This window comes from Pipistrellus hanaki (genome assembly GCF_964339955.1).
Source record: "Pipistrellus hanaki genome assembly, chromosome: 5".
Classification (NCBI taxonomy): Eukaryota; Metazoa; Chordata; class Mammalia; order Chiroptera; family Vespertilionidae; genus Pipistrellus; species Pipistrellus hanaki.
The window spans coordinates 70641995-70661298 of NC_140507.1; the positions used below are offsets into that span (position 1 = coordinate 70641995).

Sequence of the window (19304 nt, forward strand, 5' to 3'; positions counted from 1 at the left end):
GAGGAGGAGAGAGGGATAGAGAGCTAGAAATGTCGATGAGAGAGAAACATCGACCAGCTGCCTCCTGCACACCCCCTACTGGGGATGTGCCCGCAACCAAGGTACATGCCCTTGACCGGAATCGAACCCGGGACCCTTCAGTCCGCAGACCGACGCTCTACCACTGAGCCAAACCGGTTTTGGCTGACAAACTTCTTAATGGCCTTGTCCTTGGGCACGTACCGGGCGCAGTTGGTGCAACAAATGCCTCGGCCTCGGCCTTTTTTGGCACGACCGTTATTCCTCCTTTTCTTGGTCATCTTGTAAACGAGGACCCGAGAGAGGCCCAAGGATATTTTTCCATTGATATTTAGGGAGAGTAGAAGAGAGAGGGGAAGACAGAGAGAAACATCGATGTGAGAGAAACTCATTGATTGGTTGCCTCCTGCATGAACTCCCACCAGGGCCCCAGCCTGGGAGGAACTTGCAACGAAGGTAATCGCCCTTGATTTGAATCAAACCCAGGATCCTTCAGTTCACAGGCCCACACTCTATCCACTGAGCCAGACCGGCTAGGGCCCACACTCAGGGGTTTTGACTGTTTTGTTCATTGCACGGGTGCTTAATACATGTTTGTTAAATAATTTTTGGAATGTTTATGGGTATTGCAGCCTCTTCAGGCCCTTCCATGCCCAGCACCCAGCTCAGAGCTTGGCAAAAGCAGGCACACAGCCAATATTTGCTGAATGAGTAATGAACTGAGCGCACAGTCCTAGCTTGGGCAAACTAGAGGAGGGGCCTGGGCTCCTGCAGGCCACTGTCCAAGCGGGCAGCTGACTACCGCCGCAGGGCCACGCCTCTCTCCATTCCTCCATTCTAGGCGGGACCCCTCCTCCCTGAGTTCCCACTTCCCCATACCGTACCCCTTCCCAGCTCCTATGGGAGCCCTCTCCGCTTTTCCTTGCCCACGGAGCCCTTCTTCACCTTTCTAGGGTTCCCGGATCCTGACCCTCTTCTCTGCTCACACGCCCTCCATCTCCCTCGGGATCCTTGAGCCGCCCCTCCCGGGACATCACGGCGAGACTCCTTTTCCTGCCCCTGCAGGTCCCCAAGACCCCATTCATTCGACCCTTTCTAGGAGGAGCTTTGGCTCTGGTCTGCTGAGTGACCCTCCCCTTTCCCTTCACGCAGGCGCAGGGCGTCCCGGCCGCCATCCCCCCATCCCCACCCCACCCCCACCTCCACACCCGCCTTCCCCACTCCTCCTGCTGAGGGCGGGGCGCGGGCTGGTCCGAGGCGGCCACTGCTCCATGGGGCTCCTGGGGCTCCTGAGCTTGCTGCACTCGGCCTTCTTCGGGGATCAGGTAGGGCGCGGGGGCCCGGCGGCGGGGATACGGGTCCGGCCCTGGGCGCAGCTAAGGGGTGCGGACCGCGGGGACAGTGGTCCCGACGGCGGCAGAGGCTCGCGCCCCCTGGCTGGATGAGTCTGGGGTCTCGTGCAGTGGCACGGGGGACCGTTGCTAGGGAAACCGCCTCAGGCTGTTGGCAACGCTGGGAGACCCTCCGCTACACTGCATTGACCCCCTCCTCCTGGTTTGCGCAAGCGCAGGCTCACTGGGCCCAGCACTCAGCCTCGAAGGGAGACCCCCCAGACCCCGACCCAATGTGGGGACTCCGAGACCGGCTGGGGCAGTGGGACTACAGCAGGAGCGCGCTGTGCCGAGGCTCCATCCTGAACAGGCTTCGGTTGGGGTCCGGGCCACGCCCTGCACCTCTCCAGGCCTCAGTTTCCTCTTCTGAACACCAAGCACAGGGCCTACCACGACGTTTGCGGATGGTGACGTTCTTCCTAATAACATCCATCTCACTGGGCCCTAGCTGTTTGCCGGTCTGCACAGTCGTTCTGAATCTTGGAGCTATAATATCCCTATTTAAGATGAAGCTGAGTCTAGGGGTGCAGCGGGGAGCCCAAGGTCACATCCGGAGCTGCGCCAGAAACCTAATTGCGGGGCGGAAGCGCCCTCAGAGCATACCACCTGTCCTAGAGGCTGGAAGGAGCTGTCCGCGGTGCTGATGGGCCCACGCACCAGCCCCCTCCTCACCCATGAAAATGAGGCTCAGGACCCTGGTCAGGCCACCCAATCAGAGTCAGATTTGGGGGGGCGGGGCTTAGACTGTCTGGTCCCCCCTACCCCCACTCCCCCCCCCCCCCTCGGCCATGAGCATCCCCTCCTCACTTGTCAGGGCCCTGCCTGCCTGGTCACCCCAGACTTGTCCAAGGTCTCATGATGACCTAGAGAGCCTTCCTGCTTCCCTCTAGCCCCCTACCCAGCTCCTAGTGGGGTATGCCGCTGGTTCTGCCCCCAGTCCCTGGCACATCGAAGGGGCTCATTGGGGAAGCAAGGAGATCAAAGGGGCAGAAACTCCTGAGGTCAGACTCAGAAAGCCCAAAGACACTCCATGAGTGACCTTACAATGTGTTGGGATTGGGAGGGGGGGGGGGCTCGGGCAGGGATTAGCCTCTGGGGATGGGAAGAAACGAAATGAGCCCCATGATTTAAATTTCTTCTTGAGATCCCAGCAGTAATGAGTAGGTTTCTGGGAAGGGCCCTTCCTTGCTAGGCCTGGGCACTGTGCAATGAGGATCTCTCAGCCCCTTGAGATTGGGCCTGGGATCTTGGGGAGGGGCTGTGGGGATTCCTGAAGTTCTCGTGGTTATAGAATTTCCAGTGATACCTGAGTGTGGCTGTGGCTCAAAGATTTACAGGGTCAAGGATTTGGGGGATGTCAAGGACATAATGTCCAAGAGGCTTGTGGACCAGGGCATCCTGCCTTGGGGTCTCGGCCCCCATATCCTCTCAGCCATCCAGGCTCCCACCATATCCAGATAGGTGAGGAAGGGAGGGAGTTTCAGGTCCTGATGGGACTCTTGCATGAACTCAATCAATGTATTCCCTGCCCTGAGCTTCAGTTTCTCCATATGTATGAGGGCAAGACTGGCCATTGGACCCTCCAAGCCCCTACCAGCTCTAAGGTTCTGGCTGTGGGAGTCTGGGGAGCAGTGACATCATAGAACTGGGTGAGGAAGGTGAGACTTAGTTCACTGAGATGTGGGGATAGGGATTCTCCAACCCACCTTCCAGTGAACAAAATGAGAAACTGAAGCCAGAGAGAGGCATGCCCAAGGTTACAAAAGGATATCAAGGCAGAGCTGAAGCCAGAACCCTGGGCTCTGTTCCCTCCCCTCTCCCGTTTCAGCTTTGCCTAGTTTGCCCTGCTTTAAAATATGTTTTAATTGACTTTTTAAGAGGGAGAGGAAGGGAGAGGGAGAGAGAAATAGAAATTCAGATGAGAGAGAAACATCAGCTGCCTCCTGCACATCCCCTACTGGGATAGAGCCCACAACCTGGGCATGTGCCCTGACCAGGAATTGAATTGGTGACCTCTTGGTGCATGAGTTGATGCCCAACCATTGAGCTGCACCCTGGCTTTAAACACCTCATCTCTCTCCAGTCCAGCCCTACCACCTGCCTGCTGTACTCCTTGGCCCCATCAGAAGAGCATATCCCTTGAATGAGCTCTAATTTCTCACAACTTCAGGTATTGCGCATGCTGTTCCCTCAGCTTGCAATGCCTTTCCCTCCTTGGGGCCAATTCTTTTGCATCTTGAAGAGGCCCAGAACTGGTGTTGCCCCCTCAGTTCAGCCTTCCCAGCCTCCAGAAAGAGCCCTTCCACCCTCTGCACCAACTTCCCAACCCCACAGTCTGGGGACAACTGTGTCTGGCTCTGGAGGCGCTGGGACAGCCAGACTTGAGTCCACAGGGGCCTCCAGCATTGCTGGCTCAGGATGGACACATATGACCTCCTACAGCCGACCCAGCAGGAAACTGCATGTTCCTGTGCTCCTCCTATGGTCCCTAGCACCAACCACAGATGGGAGACTGAGGGTCTCAAAGTGAACAATTTTCCCTGGCCCCTGAAGCCAGAAAAAGACAGAGGTAGGCTCCAAATCCGCATTCCATCCTTTAGGGCACATGTGTCAAACACAAGGCCCGAGGGCCAAATCCAGCCCGCCAGGCCTTGCAATGTGGCCCGCACCGCGCTGTCATCACTGCACTCCGCTGTCAGTTTATGACATTGTCAGTTTATGACTGTTCAGTAAACCATTCAGCCCGCGATTTAGGCTGGATTTTAGACTTTGGCCCCTTCTCTGATTGAGTTCGACACCCCTACTTTAGGGTGTGCACATGTCAGCCGTAGGAATGACGGCTGCAGCTGCAGGTTCTGGCTGTGGGTGTTAAATCCGCTAGTGGTCTACGTGGACCCATCAAGGATCTGAGACAGCTAGGGACTGGGGACATGTATTCCTGAGACCTCAGACTCCTCTCTCTTCTGGTTTTCCTTCTGTGAGGGTGAATTAGTGGTGTGGTGAGGTACAGAGACATAGGGGGAAAGAGAGGGGATAGATGGAGAGAAACTGAGAGATGTGGGGGAAGAAGACACGGAGTCAAGGCAGATGCCCATGGAGGAGCTGTCGCTCTGCCAGGGAGAAAAGAAAAAATGGGGAGAAATGCAGGGTCCCGGGCGCTCCCCAGGATGCCTGCCCATCCCCATCCCCATGTTCCCCCTTCCCCACCAGTGCCAGGGTTTCATTCAGCCTGGATCCTAAGGCTGTCTCACCCTGACCCATCCACACAAGGCTGGGCCGAATCCGAGGGGGAGGGGGCTGACCGGCCCTGCTTCGGCCCCTGCCCCTGCCCCTGCCCCGGGAGCTTCCCCCCCCCCCCCCCCCGCCCCCAGCAAGATTCTGATGTAACCCTCAAGCCTGGATGCTTTACTCTCAAATTATGCTGATCCTGCGGCGGGACATCCTAGGAGACCTTTCACCCCGGAATGCTGTGGGGGACACGGGGTCCTGGTTCTCCAGGCGCCCCCTTTCCCTGGAGGCTCCATCTCCCGCACCACCACGCCCGCACACGCAGCCCCTGAACGCGCGAGGAGGCCAGAAGCCCCGCGGCGGCCGCCGGTCCCCGCCCCGGGCCGCCATTGGCTGTTGCCATGGCACCAGCCCGTCTTCCCGCGCCTCCATTGGCCGCCTCGCATGCATCCCGCATCCCGCATCCTCCCCCGCTCGCGGTGGTCTCGCCCAGCGCCCTGAGTGGCGGCGCCGCCTGCCAGGCCCGCACCGGCCTTTGTCCTCCCCAGAGCCCCTTGCTCACGCCGCCAAGATCCCCGGAACCCCGGAGCCGGCGCCCCCGCGGCCGCCCTGGCCCAGGAGCGCCAGGGTCTCAAGCGGGGTCTCGGGATTGCGCCGAGGGAGAGGGACCCGGGCCCCTGGGGGGTCCGCCAGCCCAGCCCAGCTGGAGTAAGATAAGTAAGCGGCGCGCTTTCTGGGTTGAGGGTAGGGGGCGCGGTCGCCGTCTCTGCGGGATGTCTTCAAGCTCTCCCCTCCCCCCCACTTCTCTCTGCTGCGCAGGTCCGCTCTGGCTTTGGAGCCTCTGCGTCTCCAGGGTGGAGCCGGAGGGGAAACTGAGTCCCAAAGAGGTGGGCACCTGTGTCGCTGCAGTCGGTCCCACGCACACATCCACTCACCAGCTTGGATACCTGGACCTCCCAGTCTGTGGGCAGGCCTGCTGGTGTGCCTTGGGGTGGGGCGGGGCGGCGCTGCAGCTCTCTTGGTGTCTAGTCCTCAGGAAGTGGGAGCTTGGATTGAAGGAAGGAGGAGGGCCCCTTTGGGCTACACCTGTGCTATATACCTCCCGCTGATATTTGGCCACTCGTTCCTTAATTAGAGGAACCGCCAGCTATCAGTGCTTTTCCTTTGGTGATAAACATACCTCAGGGAGGCCCCCAGGAGGCTCCTGGTGGGTGAAGGGCAGGCAGGAGGGCTTCCTGGAGGAAGCTGTGCTGCGAAGATGGCAAGTCAGGAAAGCTGATCCGGGCAGGAGAGCTGCTTGTGCAAAGACCTGGGGGGAGAGAGTGGCGTGTATACGGAGGAGACGGGTCTTATGATGAGGGTACTGGGGAGCCATGGCAGCTATTGAAGAGGGAGACATGGAGTCTGACCAGTACTTCCAAAGTTTCTGTCTGTCTGTGAATGAGAAATGGACTATGGGAGGCCAGCGAGGCTTCTCTGATGGGAGAGATGTGGGGAGAATGAGGGCCCAGCTGGGCAAAGCTTGAGGGGCTGGTAAGAGAGTGGATGGAGCCCTAACCGGTTTGGCTCAGTGGATAGAGCGTCGGCTTGCCTGCAGGCTGAAAGGTCTCCGGTTTGATTCCGGTCAAAGGCATGTACCTTGGTTGCGGGCACATCCCCAGCAGGAGGTGTGCAGGAGGCAGCTGATCGATGTTTTTCTCTCATCAAGGTTTCTAATTCTCTATCCCTCTCTGTAAAATACTTTTTAAAAAAAGAGAGTGGATGGAGGTGAGAACCCAGGACTGAATGTGGGAGAACGCGGCGGGGGGGGGGGGGGGGGGAGGGCTTGTTGCCATGTTGCCAAGCTCCATCTAATGAGGGTGCAGGAGTGGCAGGGGGAGTGAAGGTATCCAAGCTGGCTCTGCTGGCTCTGCAAGGGTGACGTGTGTGTGTGTGTGTGTGTGTGTGTGTGTGTGTATGTGTGTTGGGGGGATGCTTGGGAAGGAAGTTTGGGTTTAGGAAATGGCAGGGATATGCTGGGGTTTGTGCTTAACCTAGTGCTTCCCCTGACGATGGCTTCAGTCAGGAAACAGGGGTCTAGCCAGGTCCCGGGGACCTTACCACAATCCCAGGCCTCATTCTCAGCTGGGACCCCTGACTGAGCCTTGGGCAGGATCGATATTAGGGTGATAGGCAAAGGCTGTGGCCCCCAAGCATCTGGCCTCCCTCACCTGACACACTATCTCCCAGTCTGACCTATGACTACAGTTCCTGAGTGACTACAGTTCCTCCTCCTAACCCTCACATCAGCCCACTGCATGGGCCGGGCAGACTGAGTTCCTTCCATTCCTCAGGTGGGGGAACTGAGTTCAGCAGAGGGCATAGGGTCCATGTGCCTCCACATTTCCTATCTGAGCATGCCCAGTGTCTAGGTTCCAGCTGTGCCTTGTCTGCCCTTCTAGACGGGGACTATGATAAGGAAGCCAAATGACAGAGCCGGCATGCAGTAGGTTCTCGGAGCCAATTTGAAATGCCTGACCTATCCCCCCACCTGGGGCAGAGCATTTGGGTTCCCCTACTCCAAGCCCATCTGTGTCCTTGGTGACTTCAGGTGAGCAGGGACCTTCTAGGGGTAGCAAGAGAGAGCGGAAAATGAATGAGCAAGTGAATGAGAGTGTGGTCGGGTCCGGGAGGGAGCAAAGGGTATCCGCTATGGGCAGAAGAGGGCTGGCTGATTTGGGGAGGGCACACAGGGGGGCAGGGGGAGGGGGCTCCCGGGGAGGAGGTGGCAGAGGGGATGGGCTGCTATTGGTGAGCCTCAGACAAAGGCAGAGAGAGGAGGGGGAGCGCTGATGTTAAGGGAACAAAGAGAGAAGGTGGTGGGGCAGGAAGGCTCTGGCAGGAGTGCCAGGCTGAGGGAGGAGATGCTGGCCTGCTGGACAGGGGGAGAAGGCTGGGCCTGAGCGAGAAAGGACAGCCAGACACACAAAGCAGGTGGCAGCGGTGGAGCCCGGGGATGAGGCCGGGGTGCTGGGGGGCCACAGGAGCTGGCAGAGGGCTGACTGCAGGGCCCCTGGGCCACACAGGTAGCTACCCAGATCCAGCTGCCGATGGAGGAGTTGTGGGGGCGGCAGAGCATTTGGGTTCCCAAATTCCAGGGTGACCGTAGTAGGCTCGTGTCACCTGGAGCTCCACTGTCAGCCTGTCCATTGGTTTCTTAGACCCTTCGTGGCATTTTTGTTGTCTGTCAATTAAACCAGTGGGTAGTCTGTCCACCCAGCCTCTGGGCAGCTACATTGCTGCAGGGAAAGTGTCTTGGCTGTCCATCTGTCTGTCTGTCTCTCTCTCTGGCTGTAAGCCTGGTGGCACCGAGCTGGCTAATCCATCTGCTGGGTTAGGCTGTCAGTCTTGGCTATCCGTCTGTTGGCTGGCTGTTTTATAAGCACATGTGTCCAGGAACCCAGCTGTGAGAATGGAAGTCTTTCTGTATCTGTCTGTTGGTCAGTTGGGTGTTTGGGTTGTCTGTTTCTCTGAATACCTGTCTGATGGCTTTGTCTCTCTCTCCTGTTGTTCCTGCCTTTGTCTGTCACTCCATCTGCCACACCATCTGTCCCTAGGATTCCCCGGGCCAGCACTATCCTGCCTGCAGCTCCTCCTACCTGGGACCCAGCTCCAGGGTTGGGTGGGAGGGCTAGGGCTTAGGTCCGGGGCTACCCCCTCCTCAGAGACTCATGTTACCTGTGACTACAGGTGCTGCAGGAGCTAAAGATGACGAGCTCCGTGGCACCCTACGAACAGCTGGTTCGGCAAGTGGAAGCCTTGAAGGCCGAGAACAGTCACCTGAGGCAGGAGCTTCGAGACAACTCAAGCCACCTGTCCAAGCTGGAGACCGAGACATCTGGCATGAAGGTGGGGGGGGGGGGGGGGCTGGGCAGAGGACATGGGCCTGGGTCACAGGGACAAACACGAGGGCACTGGACCCCAGAAATGGGCAGGCAGGGCCAAGGGCATCTCACAGGGGGGTGGAGCTGGGGCAGCTCAGGGCAGTGGCCATGACAACCAGCACTCTTTCCTGCCCCTCACCTCCAGGAGGTACTGAAGCACTTACAGGGTAAGCTGGAGCAGGAGGCCCGAGTGCTGGTGTCCTCAGGGCAGACGGAGGTGCTGGATCAACTGAAAGGTGAGAGGCCAGCCTTGGTGGGTGAGCTGGGAGGAGGAGGGCCAGGAGGGGTGCTGACCCCGCCCTCTCCCTCCATTCCGATCCAGCCCTGCAGATGGACATCACCAGCCTGTACAACCTCAAGTTCCAGCCCCCAGCCCTGGGCCCTGAGCCTGCTGCCCGGACCCCTGAGGGAAGCCCAGTACATGGCTCCGGGACTTCCAAGGACAGCTTTGGGGAATTGAGCCGGGCCACCATCCGGCTGCTGGAGGAACTGGACAGAGAACGGTGAGAAACTGACCACTGGCCCCGCTCCCCAGCCAGACTCCACCCCTGTAGTCTCTGCCCTTTGATTGGCCCGTCAGCATGTGCACCACCCACCAAGCCAGTCCTACCCACCTTCCGAGCCTCCACTTCAGGCACCAGCTTTCTGGGGCTCCTCCAGCTACTTTCCCGTCACAGTGACCTCAGCTGGAGGACAAAGGGGAGGGGACTTTCCTGACAGAGGGAAGGGCTCCTAGGAGACGTCCCCAGGGGTCCCCAACACCCAGTCATCACCAGGGACAGGGCTGTGTCCAGTGCCAGGGCTCAGAGTTAGGCCTGGAGCCAGAGGGGCTCAAAGCAGTCTTTGTGAGGAAAGGGCTGCGGCCCAAGAAACCTGGAGGGGAGGGGGCAGCAGAGAGAGGCAGGTCCAGGCACGCAGCTCAGCTTGGCTGGGCTGTTTGGGGCCAGAGAGACCTGGAGGTCCATGCTCTGCCCCTGTGTGATGTCGAGCAAGTCCCCTAGCCCCTCTCAGCCTCAGACTTCCGCTCTGTAAAATGGGTAGGAATAGCAGTGTCTCCCCACAGGATGCAAATGTGAGAAGTCCAACTTAATACACAGAATCAGAGTTGTTGGGGAGAAAGAGACCTTGTGAAGTTTTCGGTTTGGGGGCATTATAATATCATTTAAAGTAATCAAATGTTTAGGGTGAATCACCCAGAGCATGGGTGCAGCCAGATGGGGTTAAGGGCAGAGCCAAATCTGTTGCAATTGCAACTGGAGCAATCTGAGCTTGAAGCTTCCTCTGTGTAGCCTGGACGGAAATTATAGAGTTTGGGCAAGGTGTTATCGCCCCCATCGGAGTCTTTCTCTGAGAATAAGAATTTACAAAGAAACTACCTTCTCTTTCTCTTAAAAAAAAATTACACATATATATAATTGACTTCAGAGAGGAAGGGAGAGGGAGAGAGAAACATCAATGATAAGAGAGAATCATTGATAGGCTGCTTCCTGCATGCAACCTACTGGGGATCAAGCCTGCAACTCAGGCATGTGCCCTTAACTGGAACTGAACTGAGGATCCTTCTTCAGTCCACAGGCTGATGCTCTATCCACTGAGCCAAACAGGATTCGGCTACCTTTTCTCTCTCTTTTTTAAAAAAATATATATTTTATTGATTTTTTACAGAGAGGAAGAGAGAAGATAGAGAGTTAGAAACATCGATGAGAGAGAATCATCGATCAGCTGCCTCTTGCACACCCCTTACTGGCGATGTGCCCGCAACCAATGTACATGTCCCCGACTGGGATCGAACCTGAGACCTTTCAGTCCACTGGCCGACGCTCTATCCACTGAGCCAAACCGGTTTCGGGACTACCTTCTCTTTTTAATTAACTTTCTGTGCTCCACCCACCCATTCCTAGTTCAGGGGAGCACCAAGGGCAAGGCTTTGCCATGCTGCCTGTTAAACTTGGCCATACACCAAGCATGTCAAACTCGTGGCCCAAAAAGAATATTTTTTTTGTGGCCCAGGCAATATAATGATATGTAAGAACTGTTTTAATAAAAATTTCGTAACTTAATTTTTATAATCTCCTATTATATGTAAGTAGAGGCCCAGTGCACAGATTTGTGGCTTGGGCAGAGGGTTCCCTCAGCCTGCCTTGTGCCCTCTCGCAATCCAGGACCCCTTGGGGTATGTCTGAATGCCAGTTTAGGCTTGATTGGCCGCCTGGGAATCGGGCCTAAACTGGCACTCGGACTTCCTCTGAGGACGGACATAGCAGTACGCCAAGCGGCAGGTGGCCAGGGAGGAGCCCAAGCCACCTGAGCTCATCCTGGCCTATTGTGCCTGGGCTGCTGCTCAGTAGCGCTGCTGTGGTCAGGAGAGGCTCCTGCCACACAGCTGCGCTCACCAGCCGTGAGCCCAGCCTCTGGCTGAGCGGTGCTCCCCCTGTGGGAGTGCACTGACCACCAGAGGGCAGCTCCTGTGTTGAGCATCTGCCCCCTGGTGGTCAATACACATCATAGTAACTGGTCAAAATGGTCACTCAGGTTTTTAAATAGATAGATAGATAGATAGATAGATAGATAGATAGATAGATAGACAGACTCGAGACCTGGTGCAAAAAATTCTTTTTTAAAAAAATATATATTTTATTGTTTTCTCACAGAGAGGAAGAGAGAGGGATAGATAGTTAGAAACATCGATGAGAGAGAATCATTGATCAGCTGCCTCTTGCACACCCCCTACTGGGGATGTGCTCGCAATCAAGGTACATGCCCTTGACTGGAATCGAACCCAGGACCTTTCAGTCTGCAGGCCAATGCTCTATCCACTGAGCCAAACCGGTTTCGGCTGGTGCACAAAATTCTTGCACAGGTAGGGTCCCTACGCCTGGCCAGTGATCAGGCCAATTAGGGCCTCTGGCTGTCCGCCTGGGCCTCCCTTTTCTGGCTGCTGGCTGCCAGCTGGTGCCTTCCTTTGTTCTGTACCACCTCCTGCTGGTCAGTGCACATCACAGCAAGTGATTAAACTTCTGGTCTCCTGGTCGAACACCTGAGGGGACACTTTGCATATATATATATATATATATATATATATATATATATATATATATATATATATATATATATATATATATATATCTCCAAGCAACTGAACGACCAATCAGTTGCTATGACATCCACTGACCACTAGAGGGCAGATGCTCAATGCAGTAGCTGCCTCCTGGTGGTCAGTGTGCTCCCACAGCCAACCTTCAGCAGTCTCTCCCCCTGGCAGCCCAGCCTGCCCCCACAATGGGTCCCAATTAGGAGGCTGGCCGGCCCCAATTGTCCCATCTCACTGGGGGAGATGGCCCTGATCGTCCCTGATCACTGGCCAGGCCGAGGGACCCCATCCATACACAAATTTGTGCACCAGGCCTTTAGTTATTAATAATGAACTACAACATTTGCTAATGACTGATTACTATAATCGTGTTGCATTCATTTCTCTTATGTGCCTTATGCACAGGTGCACCATTTCTCTCCACTAATACTACCGTGTTTCCCCCAAAATAAGACATCCTCCAAAAATAAGACCTAGCGCATGGAAAGATAAGACATCCCCTGAAAATAAGACCTAGTGCAACTTTGGGAGAAAAAATTAATATAAGACACTGTCTTATTTTCGGGGAAACAGGGTAGCAGCAAATATTTTAGCGGCTAATTGCCACATCATTAGTCTTGTACTGACTTGTTTGGTGTGTGCAACAGGAAATATTTCGCTTTTGGAGAACAAGAAAAATAGGTTTATTTGCATTATGCTTATTAATTTGTGCAGTTATTCAGTGTCTGGTAGGTTAATGTTCAAGAGAAAATATTAATTGTTATTAAAATGTTCTATTATTTATGTTAACTATTACTTATTTATTTCAGCCTTTGTATTCAACATGTCTCTATCTAAATAAACCTATGTTTCTATGAAAATTGAAGCTTTTGGCCCTAGCCGGTATTGCTCAGTGGATAGAGCGTCCGCCTGCAGACTGAAAGGTCCTGGGTTCTATCTGGTCAAGGGCACATGCCTAAGTTGTGGGCTCGATTCCCCAGTAGGGGGCATGCTGGAGGCAGCCAATCAATGATTCTCTCTCATCATTGATGTTTCTACCTCTCTTCCTCTCTGCAATCAATAAAAGTTGAACAAAAATTTTTTAAGGCATAAAAAAAAAAAAAAATTGAAGCTCTTTTTCCCCCCGCCCCACATAAACTTAAATCTTGTTTATTTGGCCGGTGTTAGCCTTTGAGTTTGACGTGCTTACCATACACTAAGCACTCAACAAGCGATTATAAAATCAAAATAAACCACACCTAACCCTTTGCACTCCGCTGTCCCCTCTCAGAGGACATCGGAATTCTAGCATATCACTCGGATGTCCCCTCTCAGGGGGGACATTGCAGTTTATTAGTGATTACGGGGAATTGAGTTAATTCAACGCACGTGTCCGCCGCAAAGTAGCGTCGAGTAGCTGGTAGCCAATGTCCAGAATGGTTCGGAGTGCAAAGGGCTAATAATGGCTCCCCCTCTGCGGCCGGGCCCACTCAGGTGTTTCCTGTTGAATGAGATTGAGAAGGAGGAAAAGGAGAAGCTCTGGTACTACTCCCAGCTGCAGGGCCTGTCCAAGCGCCTGGAGGAGCTCCCGCACGTGGAGACGGTGAGCAGCGGGGAGGAGAAGGGAGGAGGGGAGGGTGCTGTGGGTCGCCCCGCCCCTGGCCTGGGGTGTGGCGGGCAGGTCCCAGGCCCTGGGCCGGTCAGACGCTCACCTCGGCCTGCCCACTCCTCCCAGCAGTTCTCCATGCAGATGGACCTGATCCGGCAGCAGCTGGAGTTTGAGTCCCAGCACATCCGGACGCTGATGGAAGAGCGCTTTGGCACCTCCGACGAGATGGTGCAGCGGGCGCAGGTGCGGCGGCGGGCGGGGCCGCGGCGGGGCTATTCGTAGTGGATGAGCGGAGAGGTCTTTGTGGGAAAAGTCTGGATGGATGGGCGGAGTAATGTGCCTTTGGGATAGAGGGCAGTGACTGCTGTGGGCGGGGTCTGGCTCAGGCGGTGGAGCCAAAGGCTAGAGATGCCTGGGGGTGCAGCCAGATGGGGATAAGGGCAGAGCCAGGCTCAGCGGTGGAGAACAGAGGCCAGGGCTGACAGTGGGTGACTTGATCAGTGGGTGAGGACATATCAGGGAGTGGGCAGGTCTAGAAGGATGGGTGGGATCTAAATAGGGGTGAGACCCAATAAGGGAGTAGGCAGGTCTAGCATAGGGCCTAAGTAGGGGGCGGGGCTGGAAGAATGAGGAAGGGTCTCAACAGTGAGTAGGACCAAATCATGGAGTAGCGGAGTCAGAGCCTGGCCTAGGGAGTGTGGACCATGAGTGGGGGCAAGATGTGAGTGGAGTCAGACAACAGGCTAGGGTTGAGAATGGGTGGGCCCTATCAAGGAGTAGGTGGAGTTAGGGCCACGGGTGGAGTTGGGACAGAGGGAATGGCCATACCTTAAAGTACCAGTAGGTAGAGTCAGATCTGGGGGGTGGGATTAGAAGAGTGAGCTGGGCCAAATCAGAGGTGGGTGGATTAGGACAGCGGGCAGAGCTATATCAGGGAGCAGGCTGGGTCAGAGCAGGGACCTGGTCGGTTACAGCAAGCTGCGTGCACCTTTCTCCCACCAGATCCGTGCTTCTCGCCTGGAGCAAATCGACAAGGAGCTGCTGTCTGCGCAAGATCGGGTGCAGCAGACTGAGCCCCAGGTACTGGGAGGAGCAGAGTCAGGGCCCTCAGGGGAGGTGATGGCCCCAGGGAAGGAGGGTACCTGAGGACCCTGCCCAGAGTGTAGGTATAGATGGAGAGCCTCCAGCAATCATCATGGAGTGTGGCCAGTGTCAGCAGTGAGGGTGCTTTCTGTGGTGCTCCCATAACTCCCAGGCTGGTGCTCTCCTCACAGGCCCTGCTGGCAGTAAAGTCGGTGCCAGTGGACGAGGACCCTGACACCAAGGTCCCTGTGCACCCTGAGGATGGTGCCCCTCAGCCAGGCAACAGCAAGGTAAGGGGGAGGCCAGTTGGGGTGAACTGAGGGGCAGTGTGGGGAGTGGAAAGCCAGCTGGGTGCGGGTGTGGTGAGGTTGGTAGGGTCAGCATGTGGTTTGGGGCCCGGGTAGGTGGGCAGGGATACCTGCCCTATGTTCTTTGGGAGAGCACTCTAGACTTAGACGTAGGGCTGCCCCTAGAAGTACCCAGTGAGGGCAGTGGAGTGGGCATTTGGTCCTCCACTGGGGGCATCTCCACAATGGCTGAGGCCTCTCATCCATCTCCCCACGGGTGTGTGGTGGCCCATGGGGGATGCAAGGTGAGGGTGGTGGGGGTGAGGAGGTGATTCCCTGGGCTGGGGTCCAGGACTCCTACCATGTGTAGGATGGATCACCCAGAGCATGGGGGTCGCCCCTGGTGGGGAGGAGGACACACTGACTGGGGCCAGGTGGAATCCATCGCCTCCCCCTCCCCTGCCACAGGTGGAGGTGGTCTTCTGGCTGCTGTCAATGCTGGCGACACGGGACCAGGAGGACACAGCACGCACGCTGCTCGCCATGTCCAGTTCTCCTGAGAGCTGCGTGGCCATGCGCCGCTCCGGCTGCCTGCCGCTGCTGCTGCAGATCTTGCACGGCACAGAGGCCGGGGCTGGGGGTCGCAACGGGACCCCCGGGGTGCCCGGAGCCAAGGACGCACGCATGCGTGCCAACGCAGCTCTGCACAACATTGTCTTCTCCCAGCCCGACCAGGGCCTGGCGCGCAAGGAAATGCGTGTCCTGCACGTGCTGGAGCAGATCCGAGCCTACTGTGAGACCTGCTGGGACTGGCTGCAGGCGCAGGACAGCATCACCACGGGAGGCGGGGCGGGCAGCGGTGAGTGTGCAGCCTCCCTGGCCACCTTTGTGCGAGGAGCACGGAGCTGGGGCCGTCGGGGTGGCAGGGTGATTTCGTGAGCAGCCCCTGGCCTTCTCTGTGCGCTTCCTCTGTGTCACGTGTGGGCTGAAGCCCGTGGCGACTTTATCATGATTGGCTGGCAAAAAGAGCCACCCGCAACCTGCGCCCTGGTTGCAGGGTAGCTCAAGAAACAGTCATTGAATGCATGTAACCAGAAATATGGGTGCTGACTTTGAGATTCCAGAAATATGGGTGCTGACTTTGAGATTCCAGAAATATGGGTGCTGACTTTGAGATTCCTAGTTTGGGCAGCTGATCACAAAGCTAATCTATGACAAAAGCACCACCCAAAGGTCCTGAGCACCCAGCACACCTTCATCTCCTGTCTCAGCTCTGGGTGAGGCAGGCACCTTATTACTCATTTTAAGAAGAGTTAGAAAAGGAGGCCAGTGCTCTGGGAGTGACCCCTCGGGTGCCAAGCATGCAGTGGTTTGCAGAGCTTGGGTCTCTGTGGGGGTGAAGGCAGGGATGGGTAGGACTCAACAGGGGTAATTTCCTGGACTGGAACAGCTCTGATCTGGTCCCTTGGCCCACAGCCCCAGTCCCCATCGAGCCACAGATCTGCCAGGCCACCTGTGCGGTGATGAAGCTGTCCTTCGATGAGGAATATCGCCGTGCCATGAATGAGCTGGGTGAGTGCACCCCTCACCTCCTCCGTGTCCCCTCCATTTGGCCTGAGGCTTCTGGGCCTCATTCAGCCCAGGGCAGGCTTTCAGCCTTAATGGTCCTGGGCTCAGAGGATAGGGAAGTGGCCAGAAGCCAAGAGCAAAGGTGGGAGGTCCAACTTAATACACAGAATCAGAGTTGTTGGGGTGGGGGAGACCTTGTGAAGTTTTAAGAGCATTATATCATTTAAAGTAATCGAAACATGGACAAAAATCTCATCAATGTGCTTAATTTTACTCCAGTGACCACAAAATTAGATACCTCTCATTCAGCAGAAAATCACATACTCAAAGGTTTATCAGATCTCTTGTGGTCTGGCTGCACAGAAATGGGCATTTGCAACCGTGACAAGAAAGCAGATGCTGATGAGAGTGTATACCTTTCAAGTCATTCCCTTCCCAGTTGGAAATAAAACCCCAGATCTGGAAACCACAGAGGTGTCCAACAGCCCCAGCCCCTAAGTGCACAGATTGCCTCTGTTGTCTTTGCTCAGTGAAGCAGGAAGACCACCTTGCATTTGAATTGCAAGTTAATTCTTTTCTTTTTTTTAAATATATATTTAATATTTAAAAACTATATTGTTATTAATTTCAGAGAGGGAGAGATAGAAACATCAATGATGACAGAGAATCATTGATTGGCTGTCCCCCGAGTGTTCCCTACTGGGGAATGAGCTGCAACCCAGGCATGCGCCCTGACTGGGAATTGAACCATGACCTCCTGTTCATAGGTCAATGTTCAACCACTGAGCCATGCTGGCTGGGCAAAAGTTCTTTCTCTTCTACTCACCCTGACCATTTCCCTCCATGTTTGCTTTCTCTTTGTAAAGTGACAGTCTAGTTTTCATAGTGACCAAAGAACTGTGTGTGTGGCAATCATCAGAGGCTGGAGGTCTAATGGTCTTGGGATGTTGAGGGCCTTCATGACCTGAGAGCAGAAGGGAGCTGGGAACCTGAGCAAATAGCAGGGAAAAGCATTCCAGGGAGAGGGAACAGCACATGCAAAGGCCTAGAAGCTGAAGAAGTATGAATGGAAGTGTGAAAGGAGGTGGGTGTGGAGATCCAGGGAATCACGTCAGCCTGGCGGCAGGCTGCCTGAGGAGGTATCCTTGGAGTTTGGCTTCAAAGGTGGGCTTGAGGAGAGCAGACCTGGATGGAGGGAGGGCACCTAAGCAGGGGAATGGAACGGGCAGAGGTTGGGAGGAAGGTTGGGGTTCGTTTGGGGTGCCTCCCCGCACCTCCCTGTGCACCCTCCCATGTTCCCATAGGTGGGCTGCAGGCTGTGGCAGATCTACTGCAGGTGGATTATGAGATGCACAAGATGACCCAGGACCCACTCAACCTTGCCCTACGCAGATACGCTGGCATGACCCTCACCAACCTCACCTTTGGGGACGTCGCCAACAAGGTGCCTGGGGTGGGCAGGTGGCGTCAATGCTCCCCCCACCCTTGTCTGAGCCTCAAAACAGCCCTGAGAGGTGGGGAAAGTTGTCCTCAGTTTATAGGTGGGTAGACTGAGGCCCAGAGAGGGCCATGAAAGGAGGAATGTGGCTGGATTCCGTTGGCTAGGCCACCGTCTTCTTGGTTGCTCTACTGCAGAGAGTGGGGCCTCTGGGCTGGAGGAGGCTGTGTGTCTGCACCTGTCTCAGCCTCAATTTCCTCATCAAAGCAACAGGGAGATTGCTATCCCTTGGCCTTAATGGTAAGAGGGGATGCTGAGTCTTTAGCTCTAGCACATAGTAGGTGCTCAGGGAGAAAGCCTGAAGGTGGGGGTGGTATCCCTCATGGCTCCTGCCCCACTGGCCATGGCATGAATTTCCTGTGGCACCCCACAGGCCACACTGTGTGCCCGGCGTGGCAGCATGGAGGCCATCGTGGCCCAGCTGGCTTCTGAGAGCGAGGATCTTCACCAGGTACCTGGATGGAGCGGGTGGGGCGTGGGGAGAGCCTTGCCGAGGGTCCCACCGTCCAAGGCCCCTGCCGACAGAGGCCCCTCTCCTGTGGGTGTGATGGGCACCCCCTTCAGTCTCTGTAGCCCTACCACATGCGGGGCTGAGGGCAGGGGGCCCTGGGCCCATCTTGCCCGCCCTGTGCCCTGACCTAGGTGGTGTCCAGCATCTTGCGCAACCTGTCCTGGCGGGCCGACATCAACAGCAAGAAGGTCCTGAGGGAGGTCGGCAGCATGACCGCCCTGATGCAGTGCGTCCTCCGAGCCTCCAAGGTAGGCACTGAAGGGGCACGACGGAGTAGGGGGGTAGGAATGCACCTGAGACCCAGGGGAGAGGGCACCGCCATGGCTGCTTAATACCAGCCACAGGACAGGGAGACACTGGCAACAGGTGGCGATTTCTCTGTCTTGAGGGGTGTCCCACCAAACAACTTACCACTTAGCTTACCAGCTGGTCCTCAGGCAGGCCTGGGGTTTCCATCCCTTCAACCCAGAGATCCTGTAAGGACCCGTTTTATTACTTCTGGCTTTTATTTGAAAATGTATTTGGGTGCCTTTCCTTCCAGCCTTTTGGCTGCGCCTTGATGGGGAGGGCCCAGTGGGTGGGGCCAGTGCCTGGGGCGTCCCTCCATTGACCCTCACCTGTCCCACCCCTGTGCCCAGGAGTCCACCCTGAAGAGCGTGCTCAGTGCCCTGTGGAACCTCTCGGCACACAGCACGGAGAACAAGGCAGCCATCTGCCAAGTGGACGGCGCCCTGGGCTTCCTGGTGAGCACGCTGACCTACAAGTGCCAGAGCAACTCGCTGGCCATCATCGAGAGCGGCGGGGGCATCCTGCGCAACGTGTCCAGCCTCATCGCCACCCGAGAGGACTACAGGTGGGCGCACCCCGCCCCCATCCTGGAGGCCAGAGGGCACCACAGAGGGTGCTGGGGAAGGTGGGCCCCAGGTGTGGTCTGGGGCGGGGGTGGCAGATCCCAGTCTGTAGTGAATTGTCACTGAGGCTGCAGCATTGGTTTGTCCTCGGCAAACGGATGTTCCGACTTGTCCCAGGGACTGATTTTGTAATATAAGTATCTCCAAATATTACATGAGCTATACTTTGCTAAATATTTTATTTGTTAATAAAATAGTTATTAACT

At 56.0% G+C, this 19304-nt stretch overlaps 1 protein-coding gene across 6 annotated transcripts in view; it reads left to right on the top strand.

Annotated features, from left to right (window-relative positions):
* Nucleotides 1-19304, top strand: part of APC2 (APC regulator of WNT signaling pathway 2) — a 27219-nt gene continuing 7915 nt past the window's right edge. The window contains exons 1-15 of one of the 6 annotated variants that reach the window (XM_084883469.1): nt 1301-1343; nt 5457-5524; nt 8367-8525; nt 8706-8796; nt 8883-9063; nt 13125-13233; nt 13366-13482; nt 14242-14319; nt 14514-14612; nt 15078-15468; nt 16086-16181; nt 17483-17622; nt 18050-18127; nt 18319-18435; nt 18826-19040. In XM_084883469.1, coding sequence (XP_084739595.1) covers nt 8385-8525; nt 8706-8796; nt 8883-9063; nt 13125-13233; nt 13366-13482; nt 14242-14319; nt 14514-14612; nt 15078-15468; nt 16086-16181; nt 17483-17622; nt 18050-18127; nt 18319-18435; nt 18826-19040 — 1853 coding nt within the window. In that variant the 5' untranslated portion in view covers nt 1301-1343; nt 5457-5524; nt 8367-8384. Of the gene's footprint in view, nt 1344-4806; nt 5355-5456; nt 5525-8366; nt 8526-8705; nt 8797-8882; nt 9064-13124; nt 13234-13365; nt 13483-14241; nt 14320-14513; nt 14613-15077; nt 15469-16085; nt 16182-17482; nt 17623-18049; nt 18128-18318; nt 18436-18825; nt 19041-19304 lie in introns of those variants that run through there. The other 5 variants (XM_084883465.1, XM_084883466.1, XM_084883467.1 and 2 more) reach the window with 5 other exon arrangements.